Source organism: Gopherus flavomarginatus, chromosome 14, assembly GCF_025201925.1.
Source record: "Gopherus flavomarginatus isolate rGopFla2 chromosome 14, rGopFla2.mat.asm, whole genome shotgun sequence".
In the NCBI taxonomy this organism is placed as follows: domain Eukaryota; kingdom Metazoa; phylum Chordata; order Testudines; family Testudinidae; genus Gopherus; species Gopherus flavomarginatus.
Window position 1 is genome coordinate 27,189,927 of NC_066630.1, and position 25,970 is coordinate 27,215,896.

The following is a 25,970-nucleotide window of genomic DNA, read 5'->3' on the forward strand; positions in this document are numbered from 1 at the left end:
GTTTAAAACACACAAAAGGACATAGTTCATCCTACAACGCACAGCCAATCTGTGGAACCTGTTGCCGGGGTTGTTGTGAAGGCCAAAAGTATAACCAGGTTCAAATCAGAATTAGATACATTCACGAAGGATACATCCACCAATGCTATTAGCCAACATGATCAGGGACGCAACCCCATGGTCAGAGATGCAACCCCTAAACTTCTAACTGCCAGAATCTGTGAATTGATGACAGGGGATGAATCACTTGATAATTTCCCTGTTCTGTTCATACCCTATGAAGCATCTGGCACTAGCCAGTATCAGAAGACAGGATATTGGTCTGACCCAGTGTGGCCACTCTTAAGACTGCAAAATCTAGGCCACAGTTCTTCAAATTAGAAGATAAAACTAGCAAGCACTCTATTTCTTTGTTTAATCAACCTTTGACCAAAACAGCATGGGGTTTGCTGTTGTAGTCAGGTAGGATGGAAACACAGAGGATCTCCAATGTTCACCAAGCTGGTAGATTTATGCCAGAGACAACTCAGAATAGATTTATCTGTAGCATACTAAGGACCTGATTCTGCTTCCCACTGGCAAGAATGTCAGGGTACTGTAACAGCCCTGGACTCTCTCAAAGAAAAAGGTGAGGATTATAAAACAAGAGGAGAGCAACTAGGGAAAGAAAGCTGGTAGAAGAGAAAGACGAAAGTAACCAGACTAATAATTTTTAAAACTGTCCCAACTCTCTTAGAGAGCTGTAAGAAGCCAGCAATCCTTTCATTATTGCTATCTAGTATTTATTTTTATTTCAGAAGTTCATACTGTATATTCTACTGGAGGAATACGGTATCAAAAGAGCAAAATACCTCCCCTTTACCCAAGACTGCCTGCCTGATAGAAACCAGATAAAGCAATAAAACAAAAGAGGAGGGGGGAAATGTTAAGCTTTCCATTGATTTAAAAACCTATATTATTTTACAATACTGCTTTACTCTATGCTAAGGAAACTAACTCTAGACCTGATCAGAGTATCACTTTTCAAATGCTTAAATCCCTGTAAAGGTTTAGTGTCTGGCTGTGTGCATTTTGCTCAGTATTAACATGTTCAATGGAGTACTTTGATTTTTTTTTATCTAGACGCCAGAAGCTGGTGAATATATGCTTCATAGCTTCAGATAAACCTTTTGTTCTTCTGGGGCTGATCAGCTGGTGCGGCAGTGAGAGGGAGAGGAGGAAGGAAATTCACAGGGGCTCCACGGTTTCAAAAAGTCAAATTACCTCTGAGCCATGGCATTCCTGATAATTTAAATGAAAAAATATATATACAGGCTGCACCACACAACATCTCTACTGTTAGGACTTTTAATGAAGCCCCAGTTGTGATGACACTGAAGCAGAGAACGCTACGGTGGGATAATTACTTGGCTCCCTCACAGCTGAGTTTCACAGATGCATTATTAACGGCACATTCCATGCCATAACGAGCACCGAATGTAGGTGGGATTCACAAACCCCGGCATCCGCCATTAGCGGGTTGGCGCAAACACAAATGAGTGTTTTCACAAAAGCATGCAAAAGTTGTGAAATTCCAATGAATTCTTTCACTGGAAAAATAGTTCAAGCTGCCATGACCGGATATGTCACCTCCCATGGCACACTGTGCTCTGAGTGAGGCACCATGGGAAATTACAGAATCAGAATGCATTGATTTTTCTGTAGAAAATACAGGCAGCAGCCCTGATGAAGAATTAAGGAGGAAATGTAATAACCTAATTCTCCTCCAGTCTCACTTTCCCCCTCCCTTGGTGCTCCCCACCTTGTTTCTGTTTAACAATTATCCAGGTATACAGGCTAAACTGAGCTTTGATGCAAGTGGGTGAACGGAGACTGGGCTGGATATAATTACACCTGCTTTCATCAGGGCTGAATTTAGCCCACTTTCCTGAATGTCACCAGCTCTGAGGGACAACATTTCCAAGCAATACTTGTTGTAAGCTGCCACGTGTTTCACGTTGTTCTTTGCGACATTCATCCCCTTAAACATTTTTCCCCTAACAGGCTTTCTCCATGGAATCTATTTACAGTATATGCAGTTATTAATAACTCCTCCTCGAACCATACAATATATGGCCTGAAAGTTGTAGAGGATAAAGAGGGAATTTTCACACACACAAATTACAGAAAAGACAACATTAATGTCTTCCATGTGCGTTAATCCAGGGCACATTAGTCTAGCACCATGCCTGCATCCTCCTCAGCACAGTCAAAAAAAATACCAAGCAGTTAAAAAAATTCCTTATGGCCACATTGCAGCGTTCTCTCTTCATTTTCAGAAATCAGCTTGGAGTAAAAAATGTTATGAAATCAGTAGCAGTCCTGGTCCTTTTTATTTTTTTCCTATAAGCTTCCATTTCAAGGTGACCTTTCTTTGTGTGTTACCCCAAGTGTTTCTGCACACATATGGAACAAACGGTCTCCCAATAATTAACACTAGTGCTTAATGAAGTCCAGCTGCTGCAATGGCAAACTGAGGAGAGGCCAATCTCTGTAAACCAACTTGGGCTGCTCTAGTTACAGCTGCTTTAAAACCACAGTAGTAGACTCCTCTTTGCCTCGTTCTCAAAAATTGTTCTTACCAAATAAGACAAGTGTTCAAGATTAAGCATGTAATAACAAAGCTTATCTTTGAAGTAATATTTCATGCTGGCAAATTATATAAAAGGGCAGGATCAATTTCAATGAATGCTGCAAAATTAATATAAATCCGGAGCAGCGAATGAAAAACTAAAATGAAAATGTGAGTTGTCAAAGACATAAACCTTTAAAAATTCTAGAAGTATAGTTCCAAGAGAAAACGGGTCGTACTGAAGGGTGAACTGTCAGGCTGGAAGGAGGTTACTAGTGGAGTTCCTCAAAGATCGGTTCTGGGACCAATCTTATTTAACCTTTTTGTTACTGACCTTGGCACAAAAAGCGGGAATGTGCTAATAAAGTTTGAGGATGACACAAAGCTGGGGGGTATTGCTAACACGGAGAAGGACCGGGATATCATACAGGAAGATCTGGATGACCTTGTAAACTGGAGTAATAGTAATAGGATGAAATTTAATAGTGAAAAGTGCAAGGTCATGCACTTAGGGATTAATAATAAGAATTTTAGATATACATTGGGGACACATCAGTTGGAAGCAACAGAGGAGGAGAAGGACCTTGGGGTATTGATAGATCACAGGATGACTATGAGCCGTCATGTGATATGGCCGTTAAAAAAGCTAATGCGGTTTTAGGATGCATCAGGCGAGGTATTTCCAGCAAAGATAAGGAGGTGTTAGTACCATTATATAAGGCGCTGGTGAGACCCCACCTGGAATACTGTGTGCAGTTCTGGTCTCCCATGTTTAAGAAGGATGAATTCAAACTGGAACAGGTTCAGAGACGGGCCACTAGAATGATTCAAGGAATGGAAAACCTGTCATATGAAAGGAGACTCAAAGAGCTTGGCTTATTTAGCCTAGCCAAAAGAAGGCTGAGGGGGGATATGCTTGCTCTTTATAAATATATTAGAGGGATTAATATTAGGGAGGGAGAGGAAATATTTAAGCTTAGTACCAATGTAGATAAAAGAACGAATGGGTATAAACTGGACACTAGGAAGTTTAGACTTGAAATTAGACGAAGGTTTCTAACCATTAGAGGAGTGAAGTTCTGGAACAGCCTTCCAAGGGGAGTAGTGGGGGCAAAAGACATATCTGGCTTTAAGATTAAGCTTGATAAGTTTATGGAATGGATGGTATGATGGGAGTGCCTAATTTTGGCAACTGATCTTTGATTATCGGCAGATAAGTATGCCCAGTGGTCAGTGATGGGATGTTGGATAGGATGGGATGGGATGTTGGATGGGATGGGATCTGAGTTACTGCAGAGAATTCTTTTTTGAGTGCTGGCTGGTGAGTCTTGCCCACATGCTCAGGGTTTAGCTGATCGCCATATTTGGGGTCGGGAAGGAATTTTCCTCCAGGGCAGATTGGCAGAGGCCCTAGAGGTTTTTCGCCTTCCCCTGCAGTTTGGGGCATGGGTGACTTGCTGGTGGATTCTCTGCAGCTTGAGGTCTTCAAACCACAATTTGAAGAATTCAATAACTCAGACATAGGTTAGGGGTTTGATATAGAAGTGGATGGGTAGGGTTCCGTGGCCTACTTTGTGCGGGGGGTCGGACTAGATGATCACATTGGTCCCTTCTGACCCTAGAATCTATGAATCTATGAATTGGAGATAGTTTCTTCGGCAAAATCCACTCCTCTGGACTAGTTTTCTGATAAAACGGAAGAGGAGCTAACAGCCAACAGTTTATTAAAATAATGTCGTTTACTAGTTTATTCATTATGTTCAAAAGTATGGTAAGGATACTAGGTGAATTTTATATGAGAATGTTAAAAAATGTCTCCATTATAACTCTCACCATGTGTACTTCAGAAAAATCTACTCTTTCCACAAAGTCCTCTTTTATACGTGTTTTCCTGTAATATTCCTTTATCCACCCATTTATGTGCAATTTTTCCACACTGCAACACCGATAATGTTGTCTGATTTAAGTGGCAAGTTCCTAATCTCCTCTTGGATCTGCATGGTGGATCTCACCTCCTACATTTCTGCTTTATGTACGAGCACAAAACTCCCACTCAGGTTAATGAGAGATCTATGCACTGAGAGTGCAAAATATTAGTCAAGATCTACTGAGAAGAGTTTTGACCTGTGCCTGTAAGAGGAAGCTACAGAAACCTTAATGTGACATTCAGGGCTTGTTACATGGAATTAATCTGGACCAAAATAGATTGTGAATTTAAAGCGAGTTAACTATTCCTGATTAATTCAGTGTGTGGATGCTCTTAGTCCAGAAGAAGAGTGCCCTATTCTGAATTAGTTTAATCCTTTATAAATGGATTAAACTAATTCAGAACAAGGAACGTATTCTGGAATAAGTGTGTCCACACATGGAATTGCTCAGGAACAGGTCATCAGGAATAACTCCTCATGCAGAAATGCCCTTAGGCCTGGTCTACACTGTGGGGGGAGGCAGGAGGTATCGATCTAAGATACACAACTTCAGCTACGAGAATAGCGTAGCTGAAGTCGAAGTATCTTAGATCGCATTAAAATTACTTACTTCGCGTCCTCGCAGCGCGCCGCAGCTCCCCCGTTGACTTTGGTTCCACATCTTGCTGAGCTGGAGTTCAGCAGTCAATGGGAGAGTGAGTGGGGATCGATTTATCACGTCTACGCTACACACGATAAATCAAGCCCCGACAGATCGATCGCTATCCGCCGATTTGGCGGGTAGTGTAGACGTACCCTTAGATTACAAGTTGATATCTCAGGGAAAGAGAGAGGGTCCAATTTTGCCCTCAATTACATAGGTGACTCACACCCATGCAACTGAATCAGATGTATTCTTTTTCCAAAATCACTGAAGTGGATAATGACTTCTACTGCAATAAACAGTAAATGGCCTTTACAAAGATACTGGGGAAGAGAATTGGCTAATTTACTTTAATTTAAACTAATTTACACACAGAAAGCATGTAATAATTTACTAATACCTCCAACACTCTGAAATAAACAAGAGGTCAATCTTGAACTCCAACCAAAATTGCAACACTTGTAACCACTTCACTTCTTGAACTAGCAAGCTAATATTGCATAGATATTAAAGTACTTCCTAGATAATTCTGGATGTCAACACCCTCCAGAATATAATTTAAAAACAAAATCACCAGTTTATACAATAACAGAGTTCTTGGAGAAAAAATTGGTATGTGCACAGTAATGCTGATTTCCAAGTTCAAATTCCTTTGTCTGCTTTAACACTAACTTTGGACCCTACTGCTGCCTGAAGACTCAAAAGGAGTAGCATGTTTTTAAAAATTGCATAACATGGCAACATTCCACAGTGTATCAACATTTCTCAAGCAGGAAGGTACCAAAAAGCTAACAGCCAAGAACTAAACTTTGTTCTACTCTACTAAAAATAGTGCACTGATTAGCCAATTGCATTATTTATTTTCCTCTGATAAGAGTAACCTTATTAAGAAGTCATAAGTATGCACTTATTACAAAGCAGTTCTGATTAAATTCCACAGTGCAGATATTTGGGAGAAGGGACATGGGAGAACAAGAGAATATGAGTGTCTTCATATACAGAATGCCTGGCACAATATGCCTGTACACACTCCCCATATACATATGGGTGTGTGTATAAAACAGGCATGGAAACAAATGTCTATAACAAAACAGAGAATTTGGAAATATATGTTAACCATGATTATCCTGTCTTAAAACTGAGCATTTTAGATTTCTCAGCTCCCTCTTTTGTTCAGTTTTGGTTCTCAAGCTAGCAGTTTTCTTCTCTAGACTATCTATTTTTGTGCACTCTGTAACACAACCTGACAAAATTCTACTTGCTCATTCACTCAGAATGAATATTTGTAAATAGGAAAATAAAGTATCTTTAGTTTTTTTATAAACAACAATTTCCAAGATAAAGGGCTAGCAAGTATATTTTAAATTTCAAGATGATTTCGCCAGGCTGCTACAAATCATATAGCTTCTTCTCCAATTATAAAGTTCACCCATATACTAAGACAGAAATGTAAGGGAATTATCTACTTGAAAATGGAGAATGAGCTGCCAAATTTGGATTGAGTTCCAGATTTTGAACCTTTTCTGTTCCCCAAATCGTGGTGTCTATGTTTCTTTTAAAAGTTAACCACAAAATCTGACTCTGAGTTTGGATTCCATTTCTCTCCAAAGTTTGGTGCTGCTTAGCTCTAAAGGGATGTTTGGGGCCCACCTACACTCCACAAAGAGATGGTGATGTTTTGGACTTGTTTTTCCCTCCCCACCTCCCTCCCAAAAGTTACTTTTTTATATACAATGGACCACTGGTCTTATGATATGCTTTAGATACTCAATTAAAGGGTGGGAAAGCATTTCTAAGAAAAAAACATTTTCCTTCACGGTGAAATGGGGAGGCAAGATACTACACATTAAGAAATACTAACGTGTTAAAGATTTTAATAGGCAAGATCATGGAAGTTTGAAAATATGATTCATTTATGCTATATATTTATGTAGACAAGCCTATTAGGTTCTATAGTGCTTTTTAACATTATCATGCATAAATATATATTCACTGTACATAAATGTATACACATAGTAAACGTATGCTAATAACCTTTTGAATTAATCATGTTATAAATCTGGTGCAGACAAGATGAAGCAATAAGTCTAAATATTCCAATAATCTTTATTGTATGAGTATTAATACATATGCATTTATATACAAAGATTAATAACAATATTTATGGTTTATCATCTTAAACTTTAATCTTCTTCGTAATATAGACAGATTTTACTTTTATGGGAGGTAGGTTTATTATTTAACACTCTAAGGGCAAGATTATGTTTTTCTATTAAAAGGAAGAGACATACTTCTTCTGAGTCCTTAGAGTGCTAGCCTTCATGCTCTGCAATATGTTGTGGCTCAATTTTTATACACACCAATTTCTTATCTGTTAGCTCAAGGTGAGTACTCCAGCTAGTGACAGTTATTTTATTAATACCCCAAACCTCTCAAAATACTGTGCATGAAAAATGACACATACAACTTCTGTTGTGTTCATTTTCTAGACAGAGAAATACTAATGGTCTTTTTTAAAATCTCTATAGTATTTTGTCAATATTTTTTTATTACAGAAGAGCATGTATAAATATTTTATTGTAAACCGAGGGTCTAAAATAAACAGTTTAGTAAATAGTTATTACATTACAAGGAAAAACATCTGTGGAAACTGTTTTCCATGTAATTATTCTTGCTATTTTACATTAGTGCTCCACGTGAGTTTCTTTGGCTCTAATGTTTCACTTGTTCTAAATCTTCCTCCTTGTTGCTATTATTAAAATCTTAAAAAGGTGCCAAATCTTAAATGAAGAAAAAAAATGATTCACTAGAAATTATTCATATCACAGTGAGCCTCTACTAAACCTGGCAGGGGTGCAATATTTTTGGTGAAATTAACATAAAATATACAACTGCAAATTATCCAGGAAATAGCTATGTTCTTTACAGCACGCATATACATTTGGGGGGAAAAATGTTCTACTTATCTGTCTAGCACAAAGCTAAAAACAGTCTCTTCCAAAGCCAGCTTTACAGGGAAAATCATAGATCTGCATAAGGAACATAGTCCTTAAAGAGGATATAACAAATAGCTGGTTGGCAAAATTAACCTTAGAAATTACTGGAAATAATAATCAACTCTGGACCTTTCTAAATCCAGTTTTAGATTTCTCTTCTTGATACACTGAATGCATTTCCTCTCTTAGGCCTCAGCCCTTTCTGCTAAAACACAAGAAAAATTGTAATACTGTGTAAAATGCAAATCTTGCTGTAAATATTTTATAAAATTGTTGTATATATCCCAAAAAGCTATAGGTCTTAATTGAGAGGAGGCTATTTTGCCAGTCAATATATGGAAATGTAAAATGCTAATTCATGTTTTTCTACTTGTGAAAAACCCTGGAGAACAGCAAAACCACAAACGCACTCACTTTAATATTATACATATAATTTGGCTTCCTCTTTACAATCCCCACTGTCCTGGTTTTTATCTCCCAATGGCTGCAGAGGAAGAATCACAGAATCACTTTTACATCATCTGCACAGGAAGTCAACCCCCATGCTCTGCCAGCTTGGCAAAGGAACAAGAGGCTGAGCTAACACACACTGCAAACAGGAACCGAAATAAGAAATTCCAGCCCTGTTACACAAGAAACAAGCCCAAAATGACATTAAACCTGATCGGAGAGGAACAGCATGCGAACAGCATTTCACCAGTGAGAACTAACTTACATTAACAGTAGCCCAGACAGAACGCACACAGGCAGATATGAAATCCAATGCAACCCAATGTGCACACCTGCAAGTGTTAGGAGTCGGAGATTTTTTGCTGAAGTGTTCTTAGCACATGTAGCTTTTGTTTTTTAGAACAGCTGATGATTGTGACACTAAGGCTTACGACTCCCTTACTCGGTGTCATGCTAAAATCGGATCAGAAATTATCTGGTCTGATTAAACATATAGTCATCAGTGTTAGCCTTTATTCACTCACGTCCATGTTTACTTGGCAAGGGAAGGACTGGGAAGGGGGATATTCTTGTGTCTACTTTAAATGAAACTATCAAGTTATTAAATTTTCAGCTCTCAATTGGCAGCTGATGCTGGCTTTAAAGTCTGAAAATGATAGCTTTCCCCCAACAGTTTTAAGGGTTTCCCCCTCATCAGATTTCATTTTCTGATCAGAGCTGAAGTTAATATCGTTTTGTTTAACATCAATAATGCCAGAGTAGATGACCTAGCAATCCCTTCTGGCCTTAAATTCTATGACAAAATGATGTGTAAGTTTTATTTAAAAATACCTCTGTCTTTAGCTCAGAGGAGGCTGCTTGGTTCTAATCCTGAAAAAACTACTCTGTGCATAGTGCTTACTACCAGAAGAAATCCCACTGAACTCTAAAGGACTACACAGAGCAGTAAAAGTGTCAGGATCAAAGCCTAATTGGGGAAGAGGATAGAAATTAAGTTGATTAGGTTTTAATCGTTGGATCGTGCAGCACTCACTCACATCATTAGTCTATAATTATGTAAGTAGTTCTACTGATTTCACATGGGACCACACATGTGAATAAGGGCCCCTCACCTGAGTAAAGATTGCAGCATATTTTACTGGAGGTAAGGTGCATAACGGAACTCGGTTGAACAACTATGTATGTTTCATTTGTGGGGCTCAAGTTATCTCTTAAGACTTGCAGGTGCACACTGGTTTTAAACCTGGATGCACAGCCCATACTTTTACTAGAAGTATGGGAACTTGCACCTGCAAAGTCTAGATCTAGATTAAAGTGAGTCGCATGCTCATTAGAAAGCAGACATCCACAAAGAATACAACTTTTGCCCAGAACTCATTCAAAATACACTTTGATAATCCACTATGGAAACTTAAACTATAGTTTCTTATTCAGGGCTCCACATCAGATGAATTTTGCTGAATTTAACAAGTTCTCCTGTTAATAAATTTCATGGAGCATTACCACTTTGAATACCTCTACCCAAATAAAATGTTGTGTACAATGATGTGGTTTCACCACATTCCTAGATTGCAAACAGCAGCAGTTCCCTCAATTTAACCACAAGAAAAATAGGTTATTGGACAACACCCTTTCATAGATATATTTTTTGTCTCAAAATGTTTTTTTCATAACTAAAGTTTACATAAAATAAACATGCAAGAGTGATATCACCATGCTCGCTGTCGTTAATGGTCTTATGGATATTTCCACTTAAAGGGGGAAAGAACCTTATTTGCAGGGATAATAACCAAGGCATACTGAGCCATAGCTTTACAAGTAACCATGCCCTTGCTCTGAATTGTTGAAATTTGGCTTACAAGACTGCATCACACAAGTATCTTTAAAACAAAAACAAAACAAAAGTTGTTACACAGACATTTCAGATTTCAGGGATTACAGTTTCACAAAGCATTCAAGACTGGGTAGTTTATGACATTTGATTTTCTGCACCAACCTCCAGAGTTGCTGCACTCAACATTGTTGAGCAGTTTGGCAGTGGCACTTAAAAACAACTGCCTATTTCGGTTTAAAAACAGGTTATGAAGCAGGTGCAGTAAGTTTTTTCCATCAACAACTTCATTAGGAGTTTTTGGCATGTGAGTGTAATGGCTCCAAATGGCCTGTTAGCCAAACCTGGAAAAGCTGTAAGCATTAAAGGCCTTGACAATAGACACTAATGCCTCCAACACTGACAAAATAAATCATTATCGATTTAAAGGTGCTGTTAAGAGTCATGGCAAGAATCCATATTTAATTTTAATAATTCTCTATCAACATATTTAACAGCTGCGGTGTATGTTTTAAACATTTCTGTATTATCAGAACTATAAGTAATTCATGGGTTTTAATACACAGTGGGTTTTTTTTTAAAGTCTTCTGCCTCTCGCATACATTTCAGCTACAAAAATTTACTAGATTTGTAAGATTTAAAAACATTCTTAAGCAAGAACATTCAGACTTTTCCACCTAAACTGCAGACTAAGACATCTCTGTGAATTAGGATAATTGCCAAAGTGACAAAAAAAATTTTCCTTCTAAATTCTGAAATTTCTTACTTTGTGCTGATAAGACACTTTGCTTTTAAAGCATTATTGTCAGGTATAGATTCATTGAAAAAAATAAACTGTTTCTTTGCCAGTGTTATCAATATAACTCTTTAGAGTTTAACTAAAATATTTTTTAGAAAATTTACTTTTCACCATATGTGATCATTTTTGCACTTTGTTGTCCAAGTACATTGAAAACAAGATAGTTTCATTTTTGTTTACAGCCAGCATCTAATCAATTTCACATAGTAGTGTTATTCCTCTAAAAATAAACTCTTTCCATGCCTTTTTTTTTCTCTATAAATGGGAACCTATTAACACTAGATTTTTTAAGATCTTTTTTCTTTTGTGACAGTCCTGAATTTTGGGTGTAAAATCCTATTCTGGTCATGACAAAATTCCTATGTATATTTCTTTCACTTTAACTATTTCTTAAATATCTTAAGAATTAGACCATGTCACAGAACATCAGCCACTTACATCTGGCTACAGTTTTGTTCAGCACTGTCCAGTTACTGCTCATTGCATGATCTTTCATTACTTGATATTTTAGTTGCAGACATTTCTCTCTTGATATAAATCACAGACGCAGAATTAGCAAATGACAGCTGTAACAAATGACATGCTGTTGATACTAGCTGATGCTGATCCCCTAACACATGGAGCGAAGCTGCATTTGGTTATTCTGGAGTAAAACCTAGAGTCCATGGATTTACTCTGGCATAACTGAATGAAAAACAACAATTTTTACAACTGTACAACAGTTAGTTTAAGAATTACACAACAACTTTATAATCAAAGGCGCTGATCTTATTCTTTGATAGGCAATGGTGAGCATACATAAGACAACACATGACTCTGCATCTAAAGGCAAGGTTAACCTCTGGGCATGGTTATATTTACTACAGACCTAACTGTTTACACACACATAAAATTCAGCATACACTTTATTTCCTACCTGCAGTGACATTTTTCATAGTCCTCCTCTCCACCAGTGCAGGAGCTGGAAAAGATGGTAACGTCTCACCATATGGGGTTTGGGCTGCACCTACAGGAAACAGGAGGTAAAAAGACTCAACTCTTCCCTGTGAGGTCAGCACCTCATTTACCCCCAGTGCATGGGTTAATTCCAAGACAACAAAACAAAGAGGAAAGAGATTCAGGGGAGGCAGGAGAAAGTGTGTTGGTGAAGAGGAGGACTATAGAAAACACCATTACTAGTAAGTAATTATTCTTTTTCATACCTCCCCTCTTCACCAATCTAGGAGTTGGAAAAGAAGTTCAGTCCTCACCATATAGAAATGTGACAATACAAGCAGGCAATAGCCCCTTACCTTAAAATGACTATAGTATCAGATAGATCCTATGAATGAAGGTGAATTTGCTGCAGAAGTTAATACAAGTTTATGGCGGGTAGGAAAAATGTGTACATTTGACCCAGTTGCTACTCTTTAATGTTCCAAAAGGTACATTCCATCTGAGAATTGCTTATAACTCCCAGCAGAATAAAGCTTCATGCAGTATGGAGAGACTCAAGATCTGTTGTTCAAAGTATTCTTGCATAAGCCTTGATCCACCTGGAAACTGTGGTATTTGGATGCATTGTGTCTTTCCCTAGCCAATAAAATAGTACAAATAATGCTTTTGAGTCATAAAATAGCATCATTAGTCCAAGGTAAGAGTCAATGTTTTGCCTGACATCCAAAGAATGAAAACTGTCTCTAAAGAAATGTGGACTGATTATGATAGATCAACAGAGTTACTGGTTCATTTAAAATCTGATATTACCTTAGGAAAGTCTGATAATGAAACTAAAATCTTCTTTCTCAAAGTTCAACTGAAGACATGGAGGCAATTGTTAGAACCTTCCTGCTTAGAGACAGGACCACAAGAAATAAATTTTTTAGTAAAGCAAATTTAAAGGAATTGAATCTGCCAATTCAAAACCAGAACAGTACATAGACATCAATCTGGAATAATCTAAAGAGAGAATAACATGAAGTGGAAATCTCTTGATTCCTTAAAGAGGCCAGAAAGTTGCCAAAATTACTAATAAGTTGACCCATAAAGAGTTTCCACTACAAAAATCCAAAATATAAGTGACCAAACATGTATGGTATCTACTGCAGAGGTAATTGGTTCTCTCTGCACCAAGAACTTGACAGAAAATGATGATTCAAAGGTGTATTGAAATACATAGTAGCATTTAAAAGAATTAAAATGCTCTTTATATGTCAGAATAATGTGCATGAAATTCTTGCTGTTGAAAAGTTTCTCTCTACACTAAAGAATGACCAGGAAAGAAAGTACTCTGATTACTCAGGAGGATATGAAATAATATTTTTGTCTCTGAGGAAGGAGGGAAAAATTATACCTGATCCAACTTGCTAGTCAAGTATGACGCATCACAATGATCTAATGAACATTTGTAATGGGCAGTCTCCTGACTTAAAAGACCAGTTATAAGTCTCCCCAAGATTTGCACTGCCATTTAATTTGATCCTTATTTAAAGACAGTGCACCAAATGTATCCCTTCAAAGTAAAATGGAGTTCCATCGAAAATGAAGCTAGACCTATATCTAATAGGCAAAAATTCTGATTTGTCCATCGGATGATCAGACAAGTTTCAGTAACATAACTTGATAACCCTCTTATTCAAATACAGATGTTTTCCATAACAGGAGAAGAAACTGAACTGGTAGCTGATTTCCTTGTAGCTTTGGATGAGAAGGCATTAAAAACTGCACCACTGGTTTGGCAGGACTTGAAGAACAGGGAAATCTTCTTTCTCCAAGAAAAAGCATTAGTTATCTGTTAACAGCAAACTGCCTGTTAAAACATCAGAAACACCTAGATTTCAAGGCAGAATTGGTACAAAGCTACAGGGACAAAGGAGAGTCAAAAGCTGTACATAGAATTACAGTATAAACAAGTGGAACCTGTAGATGTGGTGGCGTACAATATGGTTCTTTTATATCAAAGAGAGAATGCAACTGCTGCTGTTCTAGGACCTCTACAATCTTCTCTACATACTTTATAACCACAGAAATGACAATCTTCTCACAGGAAGAGGTTATCCCCTTTGATTAGATCATTCTTGCTCATGTGCAATTAGTGGTAGCAGGAACTGATTAAAGGGAACGTAATGTCAAGTTTTAGGAATTTTTTATTTTGTTAAGTATTCATCCTGTTGATGGATGCTATCTTTAATTCTTAATTTCTTCACTGTTTAGAGACAATGAAGTCTAACTTAGTCTAATTCAGTTTTAATTTAATCTAAAAATTGGTTCCTTTCAGCATCTTTATCCAAAAGTGATGCAGAGTCTATAAGCTTTCCTAATAAAAGAGAAAACTATATGAAAAACATTTTAATAGAGAAAATATAACTTCAAAGTGAAATCCTTCATGACAAGGGAAATCAAATATCTCATGTCTCAGATGCCACACTTTAAAGAAATCATTTTGTTATTGCTTAGGATCTCAATTATTTAGTAAATTGGTTAATTTCTTAAGCAAGCAATGGTGCCATTGAAGGCAAAACTCTGTACAATTCAAAGAAGCAGGATTAAAATGTGAGGAAATAAACCATCCTGCAGAAATAAAAGTAATGAACAAATTCATGTAAAGAGCAAAAGATGCCTTTGCAGCATCACTCTAGAAAAGTCTGAAGAACAGACCCAAAAATGATGGAGCTTTGTTTATTGGAAGATTCTGATCCTTTGTTTTTTAAAATCAGGAGAAAGGGAGAAAGGTCTGATGGGAAATTGAGGTGCTGACCTTTATAGTGGGAAAAAGTAGAGTCATTTTGCCATCCGTAGGTAGAACCAAAATTCCATATGGTGAGAACTTACCTTCTTTTTCAACTTCAGGGTTGGTGGAGAGGGACTCTGTGAAGAATGTGTGCACTTATATTCATAGATATGTGTCCACACATGTACAAATAATCCAAGAAACAGGCAGAAAGTAGCTCTGCAGACTGCTACATACAATTCTGTTTGTTTCTTTTAATTTAGGGGGTAGGTTTGGTGTTTTGTTTTTTTTTAATACAATAATTTTAAAGGTTAACAATACCACTAAAGTGAAGAACAAGTTACAGTATCAAAATATCACAGCTTACACACACCAAAGTTTACTGGAAAGAGTCATTTTTGCCACACTAGTTAACAGATGTTGAAAGGCTGTGAATTGATTGAGATGCTTGTTAATGATAACTTTGAAGAAACATCAGACTTAAAACTCAGACTGATTACAGAAAAGGTGTTTTATCAACTGCTCCCCTTTATGAATAAATATGAAACTACCAGGAAAATGTTTAAACGAGTTTAATCATAGCTACATATGAAAACTGGGTTGAAGGGCAAAAAGGAATCTTAACACGGTTGAGAGAGAATGAAAGCGATATAAAACTGTGATCACAGACGATTATGCATGTATCATGCAAAACAGGATTGTTGTCATAGCAGCTATAAAAATGTCAGTGAAAACTGAACTACTATTATGCAAGGTGTAAATGAAATGAAAAAATGCAAAAGGAAAATCTGAACGAATATATCAAGGGAAATGCTATTTCTTTCCTGGTAGATAGACAAGCAAAACAAAATACATTTTCATGAAATAGAGTAATTTCTAGGAACAAATATGCATAGATAACAATTGTAAGAGACCATAGGGACACTGTGTATCTGGATGACAAAGGTATTAATATTTCTAGCAACAAATTTTCCATGTGGCAGAAAGAAAAGGAGGGCTAAAATGTACAATTATGAAGACCATTTTAAAATAGGAAGCCAACTAGGTATTGGATTCTATTAGGGCCCGACATTCCCTGCTAAAGTCAATGGGAGTTTGAGCTCTGGCCGTGAATGAAACTACACCATTAACTATTAATAGTTTAATTATCAGTGGTGTACATTTACAGTGCTATACCCTCCTATCTACTAGTACATATGTACCACGCTTACCACTGTGTTATTTAAGTATCTACATAAATCATGATTTATTATTATTAACAACAATAACACAGAACTAATGTAAAACTCAAAACAAGCGCTTTAGGTAGGCCAACAATTACATTTAGGCGTATAGATATAATACATATTGCATTCTAAGACCCTCAATCCTGCAGTAAGTTCCGTGTAGACAGATGCCTGCACAGGCATAGAGCCACATTTAGGACAACAGTATTCCATGCACACCCAGGGGTTTATATAGGCAAAGCACATATGAGGATCAAGGCCCAAATACACATTTCTAAACAGAATGTATGTAGCTCATAAAAGTTTGTATACCAATTTTTTCTTTCTAAAACCAACTTTAAATAGTAGACAGCTGCCTTAACAGGTGATTCCAGTACTACTTATTAATTAAAAGAAATCCATAAAGAATTAGATGTTTAAATCAAATACTGCATTAACGTATAAGGGTTGTACTTGCAACTATGCATTAAAAGAGCAACACTTAAAACATGCTTTTAAAATATGAAAGTTTTACAAATATATTTTGAATTCTTAATGTGTTCATAAATAATTCACACATTCAACTGTTAAGTCCAGAAATATGTTATCGTTTATCATTTGCATTTAATGCTTTAAAAACAATCTGGCACATTTTTTATTTGCCTTAACATTAGAAAGCTATTACAAAGATACTGTGTTCCAATGTCATCATCATTGCTACCATGTATACATTTTAATTCAGCACTGGGCTACACAACAAATCTATGTTGGTATAACTGTCACTCACAGGTGTGGAAAATCCACACCCCTCAGGGATACAGTTATACCGACCTAACGCAAACGCCTGGTGTAGATGGGAGGGCTTCTCCCATCGACATAGCTACCACCTCTCAGAGAAGTGGAGTCCCTATGTCGACGTGACAAGTTCTACTTTCGTTGTAGGTGGCATCTTCACTTAGCATTGCAACTGTGTCACTGCAGCGCTATAAATGTAGACAAATCCTAATACTTGGCCAAAGGCCAGTAGCATTTCCCTTTCAAGAATCAAACAATTTTGTCTCCATTATTTGACACAATGTCATGACTGGATGGAAAGGAATTTTGTTTACCAAGAAGCACCTTTCAAAGTTTTGCAAATTTAAATAACTGAGAATTCAAGCAGCATGTTTAACTAACAGTGCATACGAAAAAAACAGTGCATACGAAAAAAATAATTAATACCTTCCTTTAATACACATTATTGTATTAAGATCCCTATTCTGAAATGTGCTGACTATCCTCAGCTCCCAAGTCAATGAGAGTTGAGAGGACTCAGCACTTCCCAGGATCAAGCCCTAACAATAGAAATGTCTTTGTATCCTAGAAGGAGATGCATATGGCAAATACTTCCACCTTTGCAGATGCCATTTGTAAAGTGTGGTAAGCTCTGTTTCTGGATCCACTTCATATTAACAATACATATACTCAGATAGTACAGTGATGGGCAGCAGTATAAAAAAATAACTAGCTTTACATACATATAAGAACGTGGGTAGGACAGTTGTTATTACCTGAATCCACGAAAACTATAACAAAGAGATTCATGCTCCAAAAGGTTCTTAGATACATTCTGACTGTGAAATCTCAAATCTTTTAACTGCTCTCTTGATGTTATCTCTGTGATTTAGTTGTCTATCAATTAATAGCTCTTTTAAATATGAAAACAACTTTCTACAAACTGCTGTCTTTAAAGTCTGTGTATTATCCTAGTTCTTTGGGTTTGTCCCCAAATTTGTTATACTAGTTATTCTTACTTTTGGTCATGGTTTTATTTAGAATACTTGTGTCATTTACAGAAAAAATATACATGATATACATTCCATATGTGTTTGTGATTCTGGCGAAACAATTCCACAACTTGAAACACAATATTCAGGAGGGATCAGTGGCATTTTATTACAGATTAGGTTAGACAGATGTTTGGGATCCTGTGTTACCTGAATCAAAAATATCATTAAAATCCCATTGCTCAGCAACATACTTCTGTTTTTTGCACTGAAATTTCTTTTTGCCTCCTTCATCAATACAGTTAGGTAATTTGGTAGTTCCCCATCATCCAAGCCAGAGAATGATAAGGTCTTGTCTAAACTATGGGGGGAGATCGATCTAAGTTACACAACTTCAGCTACGTGAATAAAGTTGCTCAAGTCGACGTACTTGGATCTACTTCCACGGGGGCCACACTACGCTATGTCGACAGGAGACGCTCTCCCATTGACCCCCCTTGCGCTTCTCTTTCAGGTGGAGTACAGGAGTGGACTGGAGAGTGATCTGCGCTCAATTTAGCAGGTCTTCACTAGACCTGCTATACTGATTGCCGATGCATTGATCGCCGCACGCTGATCCCCCAGTAAATGCAGACAAGCCCTAAGTCTATAAAGAAGTCCAAGATCCAGACCACAAAGCTATTTCGCTATGACTGCAACTACTGTCCCTTACAGCTGTAAAATGAATAATCTGGGCCTCCTGCTTTACGTATTCCCCAACACAAATTAATACAGGTTCTGGAGTCCATTCCAGTTTACAATAATCTGCCCATTTTTACACTCTATGACTCTCAAATAGTTTGCCAGAAGAATGCTGATCTTTATACGCACAACAGATTGGGAGGGGCTGGGAAGAATATACAAAGATGATTGGGCTGTATATTTGTGTGCGTACTTATAAAAATGAATAAAGGTGCCCACTATGTTGACTGGACACCTTATCTTACACTAGTAAAAATCCAAATAAATAAATAAATACACTGAGATAAATCTAGAGGGAATGCTTTGCCACAGACGTGGCACAAGGACCTATCAGTGACCAAATGATTGAATATTCAAGTGTCCTACTGCTCCCTCAGCCATAGGAGAAAGATCTATTAAGAGCTTTATGTGATTTTTGCTGTTGCCATGGTTGTTCATGTCTCCCGCCGGTGGAGCCAGTTGCTTAGCATGCCCATCCTCGGAGGCATCTAATGGAGACTGCACATCAGAGGCAGTGGTAGGTGGGGGAATAGGGGAAACACTTGAAACATGGTCAGGTCAGCACAATAGGAGGTAAGGAGTACAGAGACTGCAAGAACTACAGACATTTTTTGATATACTCCTGGGTGGACTCCCCAATGCTGGCAAATGTTTCAAAGAGGGATCCCCTTTCTCTGTGGACAGAAATGTTTCAAAAGAGCCCCAATCAGTGGAATGTTTCAAAGACATTCTGCTCTCTAAAAATTCCACCCTGAAAACCCCAGACCCCTTCCTAACTAATCACGACTAAAGGGGCCTGACTCTGTGGCTGAAAACCTTCCTACAGCCCGTAGCTTAAAATAAAACAAAACATTTACCATATTCCTGCTCCAGGGATGTATCCAGTCTGTTCAGTCTCCAGGGACTCTGCATGGGACTCAATATGCTTCTGTGGCTGGGTACAGGATATGAAGGGCTAGGGTGCAGAAGGGTAATTTTTCAAAGCAGTGCATGGGAGTAGTGTTGAAAATTTCCTCCATACTACTTTGAAAATTTCAACCTACTCTAGTGCATTACAACCAGGGCTTCTAACTCCTGAGTATACAGCCAAGAAGTAAAAGAGGGAGATGAAGCCCAGTTAACCAGATGAAATACTTGGCACTGTTTAAAAACTAAATTGTAAGAAGTGCTAATGTAATTATTTAACCATGCTATGGAAGTGTCTTCTATTACAAGGCATAGATCATTTTTTGACTATTATTTGAAAAGAATGAGTTTAGAAAGCCACTTTTATAATTTATTTTGTGTGCGTGTGAGTATGACAGGAAAAAAAGTTAGTGCCGCTGAAAGATGTTGGACTGTCAGATCTAGTGACTAAACCTCTCTAGCCACTTGGCACACACACTATGGGCTGCAACAAAGCAAGCTTCCCTGGCACACAACTGCACCAGTATACCTCCATCCTGACTTGAAGGCTAGGGTGCGCACACTCCTGGCCAATTTAAATCCCTAATTTCTCTATCAGGGCTCCAAATAAGTAACAATTCATGGTGGTGGTTTTTGTAATATGGACTTTGGTCCACTGGGATTCAAGCAAGACCTCCAACTCACTTCTCAGAGGCTACTGAATAGTAACTACCCTTCCATCACCACCAACCTGGGCTAGATGTGTAAAATGAACAACTCTTTAACCCATTACATTTATTATAAGGACAGCTACTTTACCAATAAGGAGCCACATGCACTCCTCTGCTATAGTATATGAAGGGGAGTAAAACAAGCATTGTTAGGGCTCCTCGCCCATAGGATGGGCACAGCACAGGCTGTGTACATTTTGGAGTAGAAGGGCTATGAGCAGACCAGAGGAGCAATCACTGTCCATGATATTCATGTCTCTGAAATACTGGATTAGCATTAAAAACATATGCGGAGTCACTGGTGGCGGAATGAGCTATAGCTGCTCTCCCCATACCTTCAATGTCCTTCAGTCATGTGCAAGTGCCAGCAGTAAACTCACTGGCAGAATAGTCCCTAAATCAGCTATGCTTCCTGGGTGAGATGAGGCCAGAGAGTGTTATGGAGTTGCTCAGGCTCTACAAGGCCTGAGAGAAGCTTGGTTTCCCATCAGAGTTTCTATTATTCAACCCTTCTCTGATCTTCTAAACCCAACTGAAAGACAGTTGTGAGCTGAACCTTGTGGTGCTCCTCCGAGTCACTCCCAGCCTGTAAGTTTTTCAAGGAAGGGAAGCATGTGGCCCTTTGATATCAGATGCGATACTCAATTCGTGCCTTGGCACACTCTAGTATTTACCACAGCTTAGTCCTACGGAACTGAAATCCATTACCCATACTGGGACTATGCCTGTAGTTTTCTACCATCTTCTGAAGTTTGCACTGTAATTTATTTATAATTCTGAGAAACTGACATTTGCAGACCTCCCAGAAAGAGGCACCACACTTTTCTCAGCTCCACATGTCCTCTACCAATGCCACAGTTTCCAACACTTCTGGTACTGGAATTCAAGCTTTACCATATATACATCAAGTTATTACTGGAGAGAGCAGAAATTTGATGTTACAATAATTAATGTAGAAAGTGTATATATTATATGTCTGTAAGTTAAATGAAGAAGTTACTTATTTCAAAAACAATAACAATTGTTTCATAAAACAATTCTGTCTGTAATAAAACAGTACATTGATAACAGAATCCCATGCACTACACGGTTTCAGATCACTGATTATCAACCTCCGTTTTACATCTTAAGTTAAAAGCACATATCAGCTTTCTTAAGGAGACCTCTCTTACAGGTTTCTTAACAAAAAGGGGGGAGTGTTTGAAATCACTGTGGTCCAATTAGCAAGGATCTCACCCTTCAAGTCTGCAAACCAGAGATTACATTAACACCTGGTACAAAAGCTAACGTTCTTAGATATCTTAATCTTCTATTTGACAGACTTGAAACTCTTGCCTAGCACTACTATGTGTGACTGACAGTGTATATCTTGCATTTATAAAGAGGTTTTTTTAATCTTTGTGTCAGTCTTTAATTCTCCCTTCAATATTTGGGCATAATTCACATTAATGATAATGGGACTTACATACTTGCATTGAGGCGAGAACAGTCTCCTAAATGTAAAATTGTTCTAGGAAAACCATTACGCTTATCTAAGATAAATGCTGCATATGCACATATGGGACACATAAAGTGCACTGTAGGGTCCTTGAAGAATCTCTTACAACATATGTCTAAGTGACATGTATAAGAAACTCCTTTGTCATCTATGCATCAAAATAAACTGATCTCTTGGGCCATCACATATATTTATAACATCTGTATGGACAGGAAAAAATACTTTTTTGCAATTATCAGAAAATGACCATACAGCTGCAACAGAAATACAACCCTTCAGATTACAATAACACTTGACTGCAGCTTGTTATACTAGGGATCTCAGCAAGGTATTACTTTAAAAAAAAATTGAACATCTGAAAAGCTGAACCTTCTAAAGTCCAGAACTGTTTGGAAAAAAAAAAAAAAGAAAAGCACTGAAATAACTTTTTGAGCATTTTGTTTTGACAATGTGCCTCAGGAATTCATCACATTTAACTGGGAAAATGTGAGCCATTAAATCTATTCAATGTCATGACATACAAAATTGAAGCATAATTGCTCCTAAGTGGTTGACAACTGGCAAGTACTTTTTACATTGAGAGAGGAAAATTTATGCTATAAAATGTAAGATATTGTCAAAAGTTTGATTTTAATATAAGTGAAAATGCTACAAGAGAATTCAAAAGCGTAGAAAAAGCTCAGCAGTAACACTTTTACAACCACACATTTAAAAAGCTTTGAAATGAACAATCATTACATCTAAACCATTTGCCTTGAAAGTTTTAAAAAAACAGTGTGAATATTAACAAATGATTAGACTAGTGAATTTCAAAAAGAGTAACAAAAACAAGTAGCCCATGAGAGGCCTGGTTTAAAGAGTTTCTTACCAATCATATGGTTTGCAACATGGATTTGTATCTCTCTTTCATTCTCAAAGGTCATCTGGCACTTGATGCACTGATAGGTCTTTTTCTGTTTAATAACCAAAAAGAGATTAGAGAAAACTGTACTGTAGCATAGAGCAGAGGTGATTAAAAATATGGTCCATTACATATGCTTAACATTTCTCCTACCTAATCCTTTTTTCCATATACCAAGGTTGCACAGTTTTTTTTAATGAAAACTCGATGTACTAATATCCTGCCTTCAGAGGACTTTAATCTCAAAGCAAAAATTTCAAATGATGGCCTAAATCAGGGTTTCAGTGCTGAGTACATGAAAAACTGATAACTTGATTATGACATAAACCCTCTATTATTGACATTTTACCCATAGCAGTACAAACTTCTGTGCAGGGAAACAAAATACTTTTAAAAAGAGATCTGTTTGCTTTCAGAAAAAGATCAACTTAAAAAAAATGTATTGTACTGAGGGAAACACAAAGTACAATAGGCCCAAGACCAGTAGTACCTCGGGGAAAGGAAGATGTGAATATATTTTGTACAGGTCTCCCATTAAAAAATCTTGTAAATCCTACAGTAATATGAAAAATAATTTCCTTACACTGTTTGTTGTGTGCTTTCTGTGTCATAATGTCGTACTAATGAGGCTTAGCTGCAGAAACCAGGAGACAATGTGAAGATGCAATTACACAAGCCATTTATTCAAATAGGGAGAATGGGGTTTGTACTTAGATTGACAGTGGTGTGTACTCTGGCGGTGTGACAGGCAAGAATCCAAGAAATAATTTGTAGAGAATAAAATGCACTCGACAATTTAGGAATTCCAAGTTAAAACAAAAAAACACCAGTGCTAAACTCGTGCAGATTTACAGATCTCTCTACAATTTCTCCCAATGCCATTTTTAGGGGAGCTAATGAGGTCTACAAAAGATAAATTGGATTAAATATTTGTAAAATATGATGAAATATTAAAATGTGTTCATGTGTGGGTTTGAGTAAAATATACATAATACATGCACATTTGAACAAACACTGATTATCTAAAACATAAATGCATAACTGCATGCTTAATACGTATGCTTAAATACTGCAACAGAGCACACAAATGAGGTGCACATTATTCACATTATTCACACGCATTTGTGCACGTGCAGTTTAGAAAAACTGGGCCCCTTCTGCATAGAGTTTATTAGGAAGAAATTATTACCACAGTAATATTATGGAGTGGCTCCTTCTGCTGCTATCACACTGTGCCATGAGTACTCAGGGCCTGCCTCTCCATCTCCTACTGTGGACAGCCCCATAATCTGTGAGTCTAGTCACTTATAAATAAATAAATAAATAACAGTGCCACGTTCTCAGCACTAGCCATTAATGGTAGAATCCCACTTGTGTAATTGATTCCCCAGCACTTTGAATTATTTACATTTGTTTATATTTTTATATCTAAATTATTTCTTGTTGCATTCCCTCCACCCCAAAGCCCATGTGTTGAACCCAGATTCCAGGGCAGCAGTAATAAATCCAAGGATTTGGAGGAATGTTGCAGGTTACTGCCTCACCCTCCATGTACAGGAGCCAATTTCCTTGAACACTTTTCTGAGGAGAGAAAAAAATGGATGCTACCAGTATTTTCATAACTACATTCCACCTCAGCAACAGGTTGGAGACAGAGATTAATGAACATGGCACAGTGCCATAATAACAGGTACAACTGTCTATATTTTGCAGTGTTGTTGTAGCCGTTTTGGTCCCAGGATATTCGAGAGACAAGGTGGCTGAGGTAATATCAATCATTGGACCAAACTTCTGTTTGATGAGAGAGAAGTTTCCGAGCTTACCCAGAGTTCTTCTTCAGATCTTGGAAAGGAACTCAGAGCATCACAGCTAAACAAGGATACCCCACACCAGAGAAGTAGATCACATCATGGAACAGGCCATCCAAACAGCCCAAGAGAACCTGCTTCAATACAGAGGGAAAAAAACCTCTGACCATATATCCCTAGTTGTCACCGACCACCCCACACTGGAACCCATACGGGGTATCAAAAAATTACAACATATACTCGATGGGGGCTACATCTTAAAAGAAATCTTTCCTTAACCTCCCTCTTCTGACCTTCAAAATAACACCCCAACCTTGCAAGCTCATCATCAGAAGCAAGCTCCCCACAGACCATGACCCATCAACTCAAAGTGGTACCAGACCCTAACAGAAAAACAGATGCAGAACCTGCAGACATATCTCCACTGCTATGGTGATCAATATCCCCCACAACACACCTTTCAAAATCCTTGGGTCCTGCATTGCCTATCACAGCATGTGGAGTACCTCATCCATTGCACTAAATGTCCCAACAACAACTATGTGGGTGAAAGCAGACAATCACTATGCTTTTGAATGAACTCTCATAGAAAAATGATAAAAGACAAAAACATCACATCACCCATAGGTGAATTCTTTTTACCAAAACTATCACGCCACATCTGACTTCTCAGTATTTGTCCTCAAAGGAAACCTGTACAACACCTTCAAAAGACAAGCCTAGGAGATTAAATTCATAACTTTCCTAGACACTAAAAATCATGATCTTAATAAAGATACTGGATTTATGGCTTTCCACAACAACCTGTAGCCCACTAACCCCACTTTTTTGTCTTATGACTGCAGGGATGTTAACAGGACACTTTACCTTGAAAGGTCCCTTAGAAAAAACGGCTACTCACCTTTCTGTAACTGTTGTTCTTCGAGATGTGTTGCTCATATCTAATCCAGTTAGGTGTGTGCGCGCGCCGCATGCGTGGATGTTGGAAACTTCTTCCCTAGCAGCTACCTGTCGGGCCGGCTGGGGAGCCCCCCCTAGTGGTGCCGATATGGCGTTCTATATAAGACCCTGCCGGCCCGACCCCCCATTCACTTCCTTCTTGCTGGCTACTCTGACAGAGGAGAAGGAGGGTGGCAATGGAATAGATATGAGCAACACATAGAATCATAGAATCATAGACTATTAGGGTTGGAAGGGACCTCAGGAGGTCATCTAGTCCAACCCCCTGCTCCACGCAGGACCAATCCCCAGATTTTTACTCCAGTTCCCTTAATGGCCCCCTCAGGGATTGAACTCACAACCCTGGGTTTAGTAGGCCAATGCTCAAACCCCTGAGCTATCCCTCCCCCGTCTCAAGATGAGATCGTGACGGCCAAGGAGGAGTGGTGCGTGAGTGAAGCAAAGGTGGCACCAAGTCCCTTGGTAGATGCGGGTCATGCAGGGATCAGTGCCGGGAGGCTGATCGTGA

The 25,970-nt window shown here is 38.0% G+C and overlaps 1 protein-coding gene across 4 annotated transcripts in view; it reads right to left on the minus strand.

Annotated features, from left to right (window-relative positions):
* ZNF423 (zinc finger protein 423) overlaps positions 1 to 25,970 on the minus strand; it is a 333,988-nt gene that overhangs the window by 82,541 nt on the left and 225,477 nt on the right. For 2 of the 4 annotated variants that reach the window (XM_050922511.1, XM_050922510.1), the window contains 2 exons: positions 22,662 to 22,746; positions 12,175 to 12,264 (listed from right to left, as the gene is read on the minus strand). In XM_050922511.1, the coding sequence (XP_050778468.1) occupies positions 12,175 to 12,264; positions 22,662 to 22,746 (175 nt within the window). The remainder of the gene's footprint in view (positions 1 to 12,174; positions 12,265 to 22,661; positions 22,747 to 25,970) is intronic. The other 2 variants (XM_050922513.1, XM_050922512.1) reach the window with 1 other exon arrangement.